Source organism: Manis javanica, chromosome 2, assembly GCF_040802235.1.
Source record: "Manis javanica isolate MJ-LG chromosome 2, MJ_LKY, whole genome shotgun sequence".
In the NCBI taxonomy this organism is placed as follows: domain Eukaryota; kingdom Metazoa; phylum Chordata; class Mammalia; order Pholidota; family Manidae; genus Manis; species Manis javanica.
In genome coordinates, this window is record NC_133157.1 from 210,576,771 (window position 1) to 210,590,773 (window position 14,003).

The 14,003-nt window shown below is 38.2% G+C and overlaps 1 protein-coding gene across 6 annotated transcripts in view; it reads left to right on the forward strand.

Moving 5' to 3' along the window:
* The first annotated feature begins 10,929 nt into the window (after positions 1-10,929).
* Positions 10,930-14,003, forward strand: part of LOC140848038 (uncharacterized) — a 117,567-nt gene continuing 114,493 nt past the window's right edge. For 5 of the 6 annotated variants that reach the window (XM_073230118.1, XM_073230119.1, XM_073230117.1 and 2 more), the window contains exon 1: positions 10,930-12,848. In XM_073230118.1, coding sequence (XP_073086219.1) covers positions 12,643-12,848 — 206 coding nt within the window. In that variant the 5' untranslated portion in view covers positions 10,930-12,642. The remainder of the gene's footprint in view (positions 12,849-14,003) is intronic. The other variant, XM_073230121.1, reaches the window with a different exon arrangement.

Below are 14,003 nucleotides of genomic sequence, written 5' to 3' on the forward strand. Positions count from 1 at the left end.
CCCTTTCCTGAAGGTGGGGAAGTATAGTTGTAATAGATGAGCCCATAGAATCTGCTTCTTGTTTTCAAAATTTTCCAATTTAGAAACAGGGCAAAGAGGACTATGTTTCTTTCAGTGTCATTCTGGGGCATTGTTTCATAGGTCTACCCAATGGCTACTTAATACATTTCCCTGATGACCAACGATACTGAACATTCATGTACCTGCTGGCCATTTGTATGTCTTCTTTAGAAAATTGTCTATTCAGTCCCCTTGCCCATTTTTAATTTTAATTGTTCGGGTTCTTTTGCTATTAAGTGGTAAGAGTTCTTTACATGTTTTGGATATTAACCTCTTATCAGATACATGATTTGCAAGTATTTTCTCCCATTCAATAGTTTGCATATTCATTTTGTTGGTGGTTTCCTTTGCTGTGCAGAAGCTTTTAAGTTTAATGTAGTCACAATTGCTTTGATTTTGCTTTTAGTGTCAAATCCAAAAAATTATTGCCAAGACCTATGTCAAGGAGCTTACCACCTATATTTTCTTCTAGGAAATTTTATAGTTTCAGGTCTTACATTCAAGTCTTTAATCCATTTTGCGTTAATTTTTTTGTATAGTGGTAGATGGTGTACCAATTTCATTCTTTTGCATGTGACTGTCCAGTTTTCCCAGCAACATTTATTGAAGAGACTATCCTTTCCCCATTGTATACTCTTGTAACCTTTGTCATAAATTAATTGACCAATGTGCATGGGTTTATTTCTGGGCTCTCTATTCTATTCCATTGATCTCTGCATCTGTTTTTGTACTAACACCATATTATTTTGATTACTATAGCTTTGTAATATAGCTTGAAATCAGGGACCATGATGCCTCCAGCTTTGTTTTTTTCCCTCAAGATTGCTTTGGCTATTTGAGTCTTTCATGGTTCCATATACATTTTAGAATTGCTCTAGTTCTATAAAAAATACCATTGGAAATTCTGACATAGATTGCATTAAATTTGTAAATTGCTTTGGGTAGCATGGATCTTTTAACAATATTAACTCATCCAATCCATGAGCATAGAAGATCTTTCCCTTTGTCTCTTCTTCAGTTTCTTTCACCAATGTTTTATAGTTTTCATTGAACAGGTCTTTCATCTCCTTAGTTACATTTATTCTAGGTATTTTATTCTTTTTGATGCAATTGTAAATGGGATGGTTTTCTTAATTTCTCTTTCTGATGGTTTGTTATTAGCGTATAGAAATGCAACAGATATCTGTATATTGATTTTGTATCCTGCAACTTCCCTGAATTAATTTATTAGTTCTAATGGTTTTTGGTGGAGTCTGAGCACTTTTCAAAGAACTGCTACTGGGCTGAGCCCTGGGTTGGGAAGGCTGCACATGGGCCCTTTAGGAGATGTCCCTGTTTGCCACAGACCCTTGGGTCTCATGGACACGCGCTCCTTTGGTCTTCAAAGCTATTTTGCATGGCTTGTCTTTCAGGTGCTAGTCTTAAAAGTTGGGTTTCCTGGTGTAGGATGCAAACCCTCCTCTCCTCAGGGAGAACTTTCAAGTTTTGAGTTCCCTCCTGATTGTGGGTTACATCACTGGGGGTGGGGTTTACAGTGAGATTGTGTCTCAGCCTTACCTACCCATTTTGATGTGGTTTTCCTCTTGTTTTCCTTATGTGAAGGAATCATTCCACCAGTTTTTAGCTTTTTTTTTTCCAGAGGAAATTGTTCCATACAAAGCTATAGATCCAATGTGTTTGTAGGAGGAAGTAAGTTCAGGATCTTGCTACATCACCATCTTGAACTCGTAATCACAAGGTTCCTTCTTGTCTCCTGTCTTTTGCTGGTCAAGGCTCACCTTCTAGGGCTTTTACTCCCTAGTATTTCACATTTACAGAATGATTGGAAGTTATAGGCCTGGTTTGGCCATCTACAATAGCTCTGCATCATGAATTGTAACCAGTAATAATCCTCTGGGTATTTTGTGAGAAAATTATGGAAAGCATTTTTTAAAAACTTTTTTTATCACTGTCATTATTAAGGAATGATGGAAGTGGACTGTAGGAATGACAAGTAAAATAAACCTAAAAGAGGACTCACATGTGCTTCATACTCCCTTAGGAGGCTAAGAAAGATAAAAGCACAACAGATTAGCCTTAATTCCCTTTACCACAACAGATGACAGTGCCTTATTCCAAACAGTTGCTGAGAAAAGATACTTGATCAGGAAGAACACAACAGAGTCAGAGGGAAAGTAACAAACCAATTGCCAAACAGAAAAAATGACAAGATATTATGAACCTCTTTATGTATCATAAAGGAATGAGTTGACACTGGTGAACTGTTTACAAGGTGGACAATTGTGACAAGGTGGATTGTTCACAATATGGCGACATCACTGAAGCATGTTACCAGTCAATGACTTTGCATCTTTTCGGTTTATTTCATTTAGGCCACTACAGCATTCAGAACACTTGACAATTAGGTTTAAATCCAATCTTCTGTTGATTCTTTCTCCTGGAAAAATGGCTTAAGCTGGGAAGTAGCAGCTGAACAAATACTTGAAGTTGATGAAGGAGTGGTGAGTAGATGAAGAACCTCAGCTAGCCTTTGACAAGCCTGGGCATCAGTTGATGTTCAGTATGTAACACAATGGTGTATTTGTGTAGCAGGGGTAGACACTTTGAACTTGTCCATCTGATTGGATTGTGAATATTTTCTTGTATTCCAAGTAAGTGTAATCTATACACGGAGACTTCAAACATGTGCCCGTCTAACTTTGTACTGCCCAGAACAATGAAAATTCACAAGAAAACCCAGGCTAAAGTAGATATTCAGATGTTATCACTGAGCAGTTCATAGCTTGTGCTGATTATTGGTTATTCTGTTTTGTGGTACAATTCTGTGTGAGCAATATTTTGAGGCATTTTACAATGTTGAAGTACCCTATGGAGAAGTCTCTACCTTCACATTCAAGGATAGGTACCTCCCCCAGATCATACTGCTTACATAAATATAATCACGGTTATAGAAATTATGGCTACATTTTGCAGAATAATCTTTGGCCCTTCATTTTTGATTTATTGTTAAGCAGATCATGATTACAGATAAGAGCTTTTTGAGACTTTATTTACCTGTTAATTACTTCATTGTTGTTTGTGTCAAGGCACACACTTGGAAGAGTACTAACAGGACTTCAAATGGGCAGGCATTATTTTTTTCACTCAGAAAACAATATTTGCTCATTATGAAAAGAATGCTCTTATGAAAAGGAAAAAAATCATCTATATTCTCATCACTCAATGATAATCAATGTTAGCATTTGAATGTATTTCCTTCCAGTGTCTTTTTTTAAATGAATCATTCATTTTTTAACATAGTTGTGATCATACTGAATATTCAGGTTTATGCAGGACCTTGAACTAGAACTTAATGATTCATTTTTAATAAATGATAGAAGAAGAAAAAAAGAGCAGGAATAATAAAACCAAAATAGAGAAAACTCACTGTAATCAGTGGTCTAAAATTCTGCTTCCACCAAACCTTTTCCTAAGAGGCTAAACAGTACCTTCTTTAGACTCTCTTCACTTTTCTCTTAATAAGGGAATTAATCACATGGTTATTGTGATTTGTTCTACACTGTCTCATGAGCTTCCTAACGAGTATAATGCATAGTAGTTGTACCACCATTTAACATTAGTTGATCCAGTTGGGTCTAAAATCAGGTGTCTGAACTCCCAGGCAGTGTTCTTCCCATTACAGCAGGCTACTACCCTTAGGATTTGGTTGGTGGTGAATATTCTTGTAAGCACTGCTCTGGTCACAACTGTCTTAGTCACCTTGCTTGGCATCTGGACTTGAACAAGTTGAAGAGGGCTTGGGGCCTCAGGGTTGTGCCTGGCCCCCAGTCCAAGGTTCTCTGGGAAGCCCCTTGGTTTGGTCTGTCGTGCCTGTGATATGAACATTAGAATATCTGAAAGGCAGATGTTTTGGTTGAAATGTTTGTTCTATTATTTCTAGTTGCATAACTTTTGACAATTATTTAGCCTCTTTGAGCCTAAGTTTTCAGATCAGTAGAATCGGGATAATATTATCTATTAGGACATAATAATATCTCATGAGGTTTAAATATGATTACACACCTTACACTGATAGGAAGCAACTGATAAAAGGTGCTCATCATATATTAGGACAAAGCAGACCTACTCATAAGAAGACATAATCCTTAAATAATGTTGATAAATAGCCACATCTCTCAAAAACCCCTGAGGTGAGGGGTCTTACAGCATTTGGCTCTACACTCAGCCTTACATACAAGGAGAGATGGGGAGATATTCAGGACCTGGATGGGAGAAAGGATGGAGTTAGTCCAAACAAAGACTTCCTCATTGTTTTCCAAAAAACTTTAGATAACAGTGACCCATCATATTTGTCTTTGAACCCCAGGATCTAAATACTTATTGAAAAAAATGTGTCAGAAAGTTTTCTAAATGCTAGGGATGCCTGAGTGAAAAATAGATGACTTGCAATAGTGGTTTTTCAAATGAATTCATGTATGGTGGAGGTATCTTGTGTACATTGTAAAGACAAGTTTTGAAGCAGTTTTTATCTCCTTTTCTCCCTTTAGTTTGTAGCAACTTGCGGTTAATCATATTCAGACTTAACTGCTGTTGGATTGTCCTGGGATTTGCACTCAAGCTTGTCTGACTCCATTATATTTCTTCTGCTCTGAAGGTCTTCCATGTATTCACCAGCTTGGTAGCCTCTGAAGGGAGCCAACAAATGCTGAGTCTTTGAACTCTACCCTCAAAGAACGGAGGAGACAAGATCAAATACAAGAAACAATATTGACCAATGTAGGACAGTATATTAACTTCTGAATTATCTCTGTCCTCACGAGAATGGAGCATGCCACATGAGGTGATTGAAGTAATACTTAATACTTCTGCAAGGCTCAACACCACTTTGACTTCCATCATCTTTTGAGAAGAGAAACCGTTCGCTAGGATATCCTATTATTTCCCACATTCCTAACCAGACAACTTTGAATATGATTTTACCTTTGTCCTAGGATTAGAACATCATTATTCTGTTCATGAATGTCCTTGGGACTCCTGTTTGGTTCTTCTGTTCCTCTGAATCTCAGTCATCACTTCTGCCACGTTTGTGGCTTCTTTCTTTCTTCTTTTATGGGTTTATTCTCTTTTTGCTGGTGCTAAGTCTTTCTGGCCTGAAAAACAGACAACTGAACAAGTTAAAAAATGTGGCCAGGGCCTTGTGTTTGCTGAGTAAAGTCACATTTTAATAAGGGTTATTTACTCTGTTTTGCCTGAACTCATCCCTTTTCCCATTTAATTCCATTGTGGGTATTTTCAGGGTAGGGGAGAAGGTGGGCTTGGCCAGAGGCACACTGACTTCGGGTAAGTGTACACTTCTTCTTCCAGAAAGGTAAGTATGTCAAGAACAGATGGAGGTAGTAAAGGCTGGATGCTCAGGGCTGGAGCCAGGCCTCTGGGGGGAGTTAGACTGGGGGAGATTTGGAAGAGGAGAGGAACGGCAGGAGAGAAGGCCTGAGAGGAAGGGGAATAAGGCCCAGAGGGAAAGGAAGTGATGCACAGATCACACATCTACGATAGCCTGGCTATTCCGTTCAACCCGCAGAGCCCATTAGTAGGCACTGTGCTGTTTCGATGCCCTCCCCTTCCAAGTTCTACTCTCTGTCCTTCTCTGCCCTTCTCCTTTGCCCTCTAGCTTCCTGTTGGGCTTGGTCAGCGGGAGGCACTGACACACAACTGGAGGGCAAGGAGAGTTAGGGTGCTTGTTTCTCTGGGTCACTGTGGGTTGACCAAGCCGCTCCCCTCAAACAGCTTCTGTAAGGCAGTCTTCCCCATATGACTAGGCTCCAGTGGCCCCTTTCCCGGTCAGGCCAAGTGCTGTCACTGCTCCATACTGCAGCATCCTCCAAACCCTGCCCACACCTCTGTATTAAATTCTTATCAATTACCAAATGTATGGTGTCGTGACTATCCTATTGTTATCTTGACTGATGCAGGTACTATGTTTTAATTCCCATTTTATAAATGGGATGAGTTAATGTTAGTGATTTTTATGTAACATGTCCACTTATACAGCTAAACATAGTTGGTTCTGAGATTTGAACCAGGCCTGTCCAATGTCTATCCTCTGAGGACCACCAGCCTGAATGAGCATTCATGGGGGAAATTAGGGACTAATGTCTTTAGCTGGGAGGGATCCTACTGTGAGATGATGAAAGAAAAAGTTATGTTCTATATACTGTCTAACCTGGGCAAGATGCTGTAATTACAGGATCACAGGACATAAGAGCTGGATGGTCCTTCTCTATAAACACTTTTCATGCTGTGCTCAGTGGAGCCCTAGCAGGTCTACTCAGAAGCATCTGGGTTCCACGAGGAGCAAAGAAATGTGGGACTGGCCTTGGACATGCTCATCTGCCTCATTGAGAGCAGATGTACTTTAGTCGGTTGTATTTTACTTTATTTTTCCTCTTTGGTCACTGAATAGAGAAGTTTCTAAAGCTTTCCTTGGTTTCTCCTTTAAAATGAGCTATCCCATCCCATAGATCATTGGTGCTATTATTGAGATTGTACATGTAACATACCTGGCTATTAATAAATGTGTATTTCCTTCTTTTTCAGTATATTCAGAGAAGAAAATGCCGTTTAGTCTCTGAAGTTTTCCAGGTCAATCTCTGATTCAGTAGAGATAGACTAACCATCCGTCATTCCCAGGTGGCTTTCGTCTGAAAAACTGCAGCAACTGGAGGGTGGAGGAGAGGACTATGAATCCTGCTCTGACGTGCCCACCAGATGCCTTCTCCAGGGGGATTCGGCTGTGGCCACTCTGACCCACATGAATAAGCAGGAGATCAAATGGTCACCCTGTGAAATATGGGCCCTTACTCATTTATACACAGCTGCTCCTGGGGTGGCAACTACTTGAACAGCTCTCTCTGCTGCTTTCTTAGGGCTGGCCAGGTGCATCCTGAGCCGGAACCATATCCTTTGCTAGGCATTTATCTTGAGCAGTGGTTCTGCAGTAACAATGTTTGAGAACTCCTGATCTAGAGAGCTAGGTGGAGAGTATACTCCATGTACACATGAACACTCAGTTGTGTGTGCACACAAACACCCCCCACACAAAGACACTGCATCCACTCCCCTGTAGTGTAAGGTCAGCCAGTAAATACTTGAGTGCACCAATCAGTGGTTCTTAAGCTTGCTGCATAGTAGAATCACCAAGGGGGCCTAAAAGCTTCTGATGCCCAAGTGACATCCCAGACCACTGAATTCAGGAACCCTGGGAGTGATATTCCGGGTTATTGCACCATGCAGCTAAGTTTGAAAATCAGTACAGGAGAGTACAAGTTTCTCGTGACAAGATGCTCTTGCAATCCATTTACTCTTTCTAAAAGAAAACATTTTTATTTTATTTTTTAAAAACTTTAAGCAGAAAGGAATTTATTTATTGAATTAGATATTTACAAAGTTACTGGAAAGACTGTAGGACTCTGGTCTGGGCTTCTGGGAATGATTCTCAAGACATGGCAGAACCAGTAATGCCGGGGAGCACGCTATCCTTGCAGTGAGCAGGAACTTGAGAGGGAGCTAGTAGGCAGCCATCTACTGCCCCCACCCCGCTCTATCAGTCTGTCTTACACTACTTCTATCATAGTTATTGATTTCAATACCCTTGTAAATGAGCCTTCCACACCCCTGGCCTCTCAGTCCCTTGATCTACTCTCCTAGTCCACTCCTCTGTCTCCTGAATGCCTGTATCCTGCCCTCTGTCTTCTCAAACCTCTAGCTCCTCCACCATGCTCATTTTTAGGGGTGATCTTATTTTTTTACACTGTGACATACAAGCAACTGGAGGGATTTTTATTTTTATTTTTATTTTTATTTTTATAAATTGCCAAATCTCATACAGGCTTACTTCTGCTTCTGGCTTTGATGGAGTAACCATGATTGGACATACCTTGTCACAGTAAACAAGGAGAAAAGAGATGAAATATATGAGGCAACTGTTTTGGACATTAAACAATAGACAGCATAGGACTGTGACTGACAGGAGAAGTAAGCAGTGTGGACTTTCTGTTCAACTGTATGGAGGCACTATCCAGATTGCAGTGAAGGGAGGGCAATCTCAAGAGCAAAGGAGAAGACGAGGTTGGAATTTTGGACAAGTGAGGTGTTTGAAAATTTGAGGGTCAGAATTATGGGGAGGAGGGAGCTGCCTGAAGAAAGAGCTTGAAAATCTGCATAAAGGCCCCTGGGAATATTATGTTAAATACTGAACACAGACATGAAGGCTGAGACTCCATGAAGCAGGGCAAAAAACAATCACACACGTGAACTGAGGGGTCTCTAGAACACACATGGGACTGGGAGATGTTTACATATTGGTCAATTGTAGTAAAGAGTCCTTGTTGAAACTCTGAGGTACTCAGTGGACACACTGAAGGGCCATGCTTTAGGAGAGAGAATAAACTAGCTCTGGAGTCAAGGACCCTCAGAACTGGCCCTACAAATTTATCAGAAAACTTTAAAAGCTTAAGTGACAAGTAATTTAAGTGCCTGCCTGAATAAAGTCAAATACCTTTTAAAGGAATGCATATTTTTTAAAACTCCAGCATCAACATTGTAAAATGCACAGTCTAGGATCTAATAAAAAAAAGTACTAGATGTGAAGTAGAAAAAAATATAACCTACTACTACAAGGAAAAGCATTAATCATAAACAAAATAAAAAATAACAAAGGTAATGGAATTAGAAGATAAGTATCTTAAACCAGTTAATATAAATACCTTCAAGGATTTAAAGGGAAACATAAGCCTAATGAGGAGAGGAATGAAGGATTTTTAAAAATGGAATTTCTAGACATGAAATACCATCTGAAATGGAAAATTCCATTGGAAGGGATTAACAACTGATTAGACACTAAGAAGGAAGAAAAAAAAATCACTGATTTGAAAGCATAGCAATGGAAACTATGCCCTGAAACAGAGGGAAGAAAGACAATATCTTAGTGGCCAGGGGACAATATCAAGTGTCATGTGTAATTAGGGTTTTATAAAAGGGAGAGGAAAACAGAAAATTATTTGAAGAAGCAGTGACTTTTTCACAAATAGGGTGAAAATAGGGTCAATCCACATATTCAAGATACTCCTCAGAACCCCAAGCAAGGTAAGCCAAGGAAACCTCACATACTACAATAAAAATTTTAGAAAGCCCAATATAATAAAAATAAAGAAAATTTTGAAAGCAGCCAGAGAAAGAGACTACACATTAAAAACATTGTAGAAGATAAGAATCTGTGGACTTCCAATCAGCAACAATATAGGTCAGAACACAATAGAATGACATCTTCAAAGTGCCAAAAGAACAAAAGCTATCAACCTAGAATCTCTGTTCAGTGAAAATAACTTTAGAAATAAAAGAGAAATAAAGACATTCTCAGAAGAGCAAAGTCTGAGAGAATTCATCACCAGGAGACCTACACTATTAAAAAATATTAAAAGAAGTTTTCTTATGTGGAAGGAAAATAATACCAGATACAATCTTGAAACTTGAAAAAAAAATAAGACTGGAAATGGTAAATATAATTTCATTTTAAAAATTATTTTTCTTACCAACATGTAATAAATATGTAAAAATTATTAATGAGGTATTTTATACTTTTTTTTTTAGTACTACTACTAAGTACCTGAAATCCATGTGTGTTTTTGTTACATCCCATTTCAGGTGAGATGACCCTCATTTTAAGTACTCAGTAGCCACTTGTGGCTAATGGTTATTGTATTGGGCAGCACAGCTCTGCCCATTAGCCTTGTTTATGTCCTCACTTACTAGCATCTGAAAATAATATGTCTTTGTTTTATTTATTTTCTGTCTCACCCTACTAGAATGTAAACTCCAAGAGAAAAAGAACATTGACTTGTTCACTGCTTAACTTTCTGTTCAAGAACAGAACCCAGTACCTGGTAGATGCTACTGTTTGTTTCTTGAATAAAAAACATTTCAAAGAAGACATGGACACTATATACAGCAGACAGGGATCCTAGGATATGCACTCTAAGAACAAGAATGGCCCTTAGAGGAAGTTTAGTCAGTAGAGACTTTGAAATTTGATGGATATGGGTTTGAATCTCAGCCCCATTACCTATAGTTGGGCAACTTATTTAACCTCAATGCAGGGATGTCCAAAGTGGGTGTAGCCTGGGAACAACTGGGAAGTATTTTATCTCTGACTTTGTTTTGAATTGCCAGGACATGATAATAATAAAAAGTCTTATTTTCCCTATAAAAACAAAAACCCAGCACACAATGTGCTCCCTCATTGTTCCCACCTGGAGTGTAGCATTCTCATTGCTCCACGCTTAGTATGTGAATGCCTCCGCCAGCTTGTAGTTTCTCATCTTTAAAATGATTTTTGTCATTTAGCAAATATGTTTATAGTCTTTAGTATGGGCTGGGCATATTCTCAATGCTTTGATAGTAATCTGTTTAATCCTAGCAACAATTCTGGAAGGAAGGTGTTTTTCTTTTTAATTCCCAGTTTCAGATGAAGAGACCAAGGCCCATGTTTATATATCTGAGAAGAAGCAAAACCAAATTTTTAGCTCAGGGACACCAGAAAACATCCTCTTATATTGTCTTAAAAATGAGACCGACCGTACAGGTTGGAGAGACTGCATTCAGAGTGATCAGCACACTGTCCAGCTCATAAAAAATACTCAGTAGACAGGAGTTACTCTCACTACTGCTAATAATATTTTTGTTGATTGGGAATCTGAAATCACAGGAGGAGTAACCGACCCCTCCAGGCACCCACCACTATTGAGAAGCAAAGGCAGCTTTAAAGTATAACCTGCTGATTCCCAGTCAGGCCAGGTCTGTCCACTTGTCAACCCTTATGGGAAACTAAAAAGAAATAACCACAGGTAGAGTAAGTGTTGGCATTTTGATTAACTTAACTGAGAACGTGTTGTTTCTCTCAGAAGCTTGAAGCCTCATTTATCTGATCCTGGGAATTCCCTTATATCCTCCAGAGAGATTTTTACAAAGAAAATGTCTCAAATGCATTCTCCCCCACAGCCCCTAATACACACAATAAGAATATATTTAGTATTCTAAGGCTATGATATATTGTGATTTTTTTTCTGCTTTTCATGAATTTTTAGAGCATGATTTAAGCTTTCAAAAACTTTTAAATTATGGTATGATTCACATACAGTAAAGTGTACCAATTTTAATGTGCAATTGGATGGATTTTTACATGTATATACAACTGTGTCACCACCACCCAGATCAAGGGAGAATATTTTTGGCACTCCAGAAGGTTCCCTCATGCCCTCCCACACGAAACTCTCCACCAAAGATAGCACCATTCTGACTTCCACCAATTTAAGATTCATTGTCTGGTTTTAACTTAATTTACATGGAATTATGGGTTTGGCTTTTTTTGTTCAGTGTTGTGAGACTTTTCTGTATTGTTGTGGCTAGCAGTATTACATTTTAAATTATTGAATAGTATTCCATTTTGTGAATATACTAGTTTATTTCCCCATGATTCATTTTTGGCCATTTCATGAGGTTTCTGTTTGGGGGTATTATGAATAAAGCATCTGTGAAATTCTTGTGTATTTTATTTGATGGATATAAAAGCTTATTTTTATCAGATACATACCTATACATGAAACTGCTGGGTCATAAGGTATGGGTATGTTTAAGGTTAATAGATAATGTAAAAGAAATTTCCAAAGCAGCTATAGCAATTTACACTCCCACAGCAGTGTATGAGACTTCTGGTTATGCTATATCCTCATTGACACTTGGTATTTACCTTGACTCTTTAGAATAATCTGTATTTTGGACACTGATTCATTAACATATCATGTGTCAGATAACAGATAAGTTGTTGATTAACAAAAAATTACATTTCATTAGGCAATTCCATCTACAATGAAATTTCAACAACAAAAAATTTCCATTGACAATGAAATCAAGGGCTATAGGCATCTTTATTTTTTAAAAGTCAGCGTTATTGAAGTGTAATTCACACACAATAAAATTTATCAAGTGCAAAGTTTTTGAGTTTTGATAATTGTGTCCAGATGTGTAACCTCTATAGTAATTGGTATTTTCAGCACCGTAAAAACATCCTTTAAGTCCTCTGAACTTATTCCCCTCTTTCCAACTCCTGGTCCTTGGTAGCTATTGATCTACTTTCTTTTACTATAGTTGTGTTTTTTCTATAATTTTTGCATGAATGATGTCATACAGTACTTTCGTGTCCGGATGCTTTTGCTTAGCAGAATGTCCTTGAGATTTATTCACATTATTGCTTTTATTAGTAGTTCATTCCTTTTTATTGCTGAGTTGTATTTCAGTGTATGCATGTAGAGGTTTCCCCTACTCTCCGAAAGCATAGTGTTCCTAAGAAAGCTTTTGCAAGCCAAAATGATTCCCAGAAAACGGCAAAAAGAGAAGTAATTACCATTAATTTATATGGGAAAAGTCTTGAGGGTTCCCATATTTAAAAAACACGCCTCTTAGGCTTTTGTGATACCTTAGGACACATCTTGCTAACGGATGCACTAAAGAAACCGAGATAAAGCAGAGATGCTCACAGACAGTCCGAAGCTCTGGCGGCTTGGCGCTGGTGCCGCGAGCGCGGCCCTGGGAAGGAGCCTGGGAGGCCGCCGGCCACTCTGGGCTCCCGCCTCGCTGACTTGCGGCGAAACAGCCGCTGGACGCAGTTTTCGCTCTCCGCCCTCTGTCGTAAAAGCGAACATCCTCTCCAGATTTCTTTCGGGAAGTGGAAGCAGGTACTGATGTAGGTCGTGATAGTAAAGTGCTGTAACATGAACTTAGAAAAGTGGGGGATACCTGTACTACCATTGTTTTAGCTCTCCAGGTGTTGAGGAAATTTGTATTCTTTCTGCTTGGGGCTATTATGAAAAAGTTAATTTTTCTGTACGAGTGTAAACACTCTGTATTTCTTGGATAAATACCTAGATGTTGAATTTCTGGGTATATGGTAAGGGTATGTGTAACTTTTTAAAAAATTGCCACTATTTTCCAATGTGCACTCTCACTAATGAAGTAGGAGAACTCCGGTAGTTTCACATACTTAATAACTGGTATTGTCAAATCTTTTTATTTCCAGCCATTTTAATGGGTGTGGAATGGCATAATCTCATTGTAGTTTTAGTTTGCATTTCTGTAATAATGAATGATATAAGCATATTTTCATGGGCTTATTTACCATCTGTATACCTAATGTTGGTAAAGTATAATCTTTTGCCCATATGTATTTTTTAATCAGGTTACCAGTCTTCTCATTATTGTAAGCATTTTTAATGTATTCTGGATGCAACACTTTGTCAGATACATTCTTTGTGAATATTTTTTCTAGTCTGTGATTGCCTTTTAATTTCTTAATAGTGTCTTTTGAAGAGCCAAAGTTTAAATTTCAATGGAGTCAAATTTGTCAACTTTTTCTTTCATATTCTGTGCTTTTTGGGTCCTATTTGTTCTACATGTTTGATCACTGCTGAATACAGAGTTGCTAAGATTTTTTTTCTTTTTGTTGTTTTCCTGAAGCTCGTTTTTTTTAGCCTTTACATTTAGGTCTATGATTCATTTTGAATTAATTTTTATAAATGGTATGATGCAAGGGCTAAGGTTAATTTTTGTTCTTTCTTTTTCATTTGGATATTTAATTTCTTAAACATTATTTCTTGAAAATATTTCCCCATTGAATTGCAATGGCATCTCTGTTAAAAAATTATTTGACCATATAGATGCATGAGCCAGTTTCTGGGGTCTCTGTTCTATTGATACATATATATATCTTTACAACAATATCATCACACTACTTTGATTACTGTACCTTAGAACTAAGCTTAAAATCAGGTAATGTAAGACCTCCAACTTTGTTCTTCTTTGTCATTATTGTGGGCTATACTATTTCCTGTGTC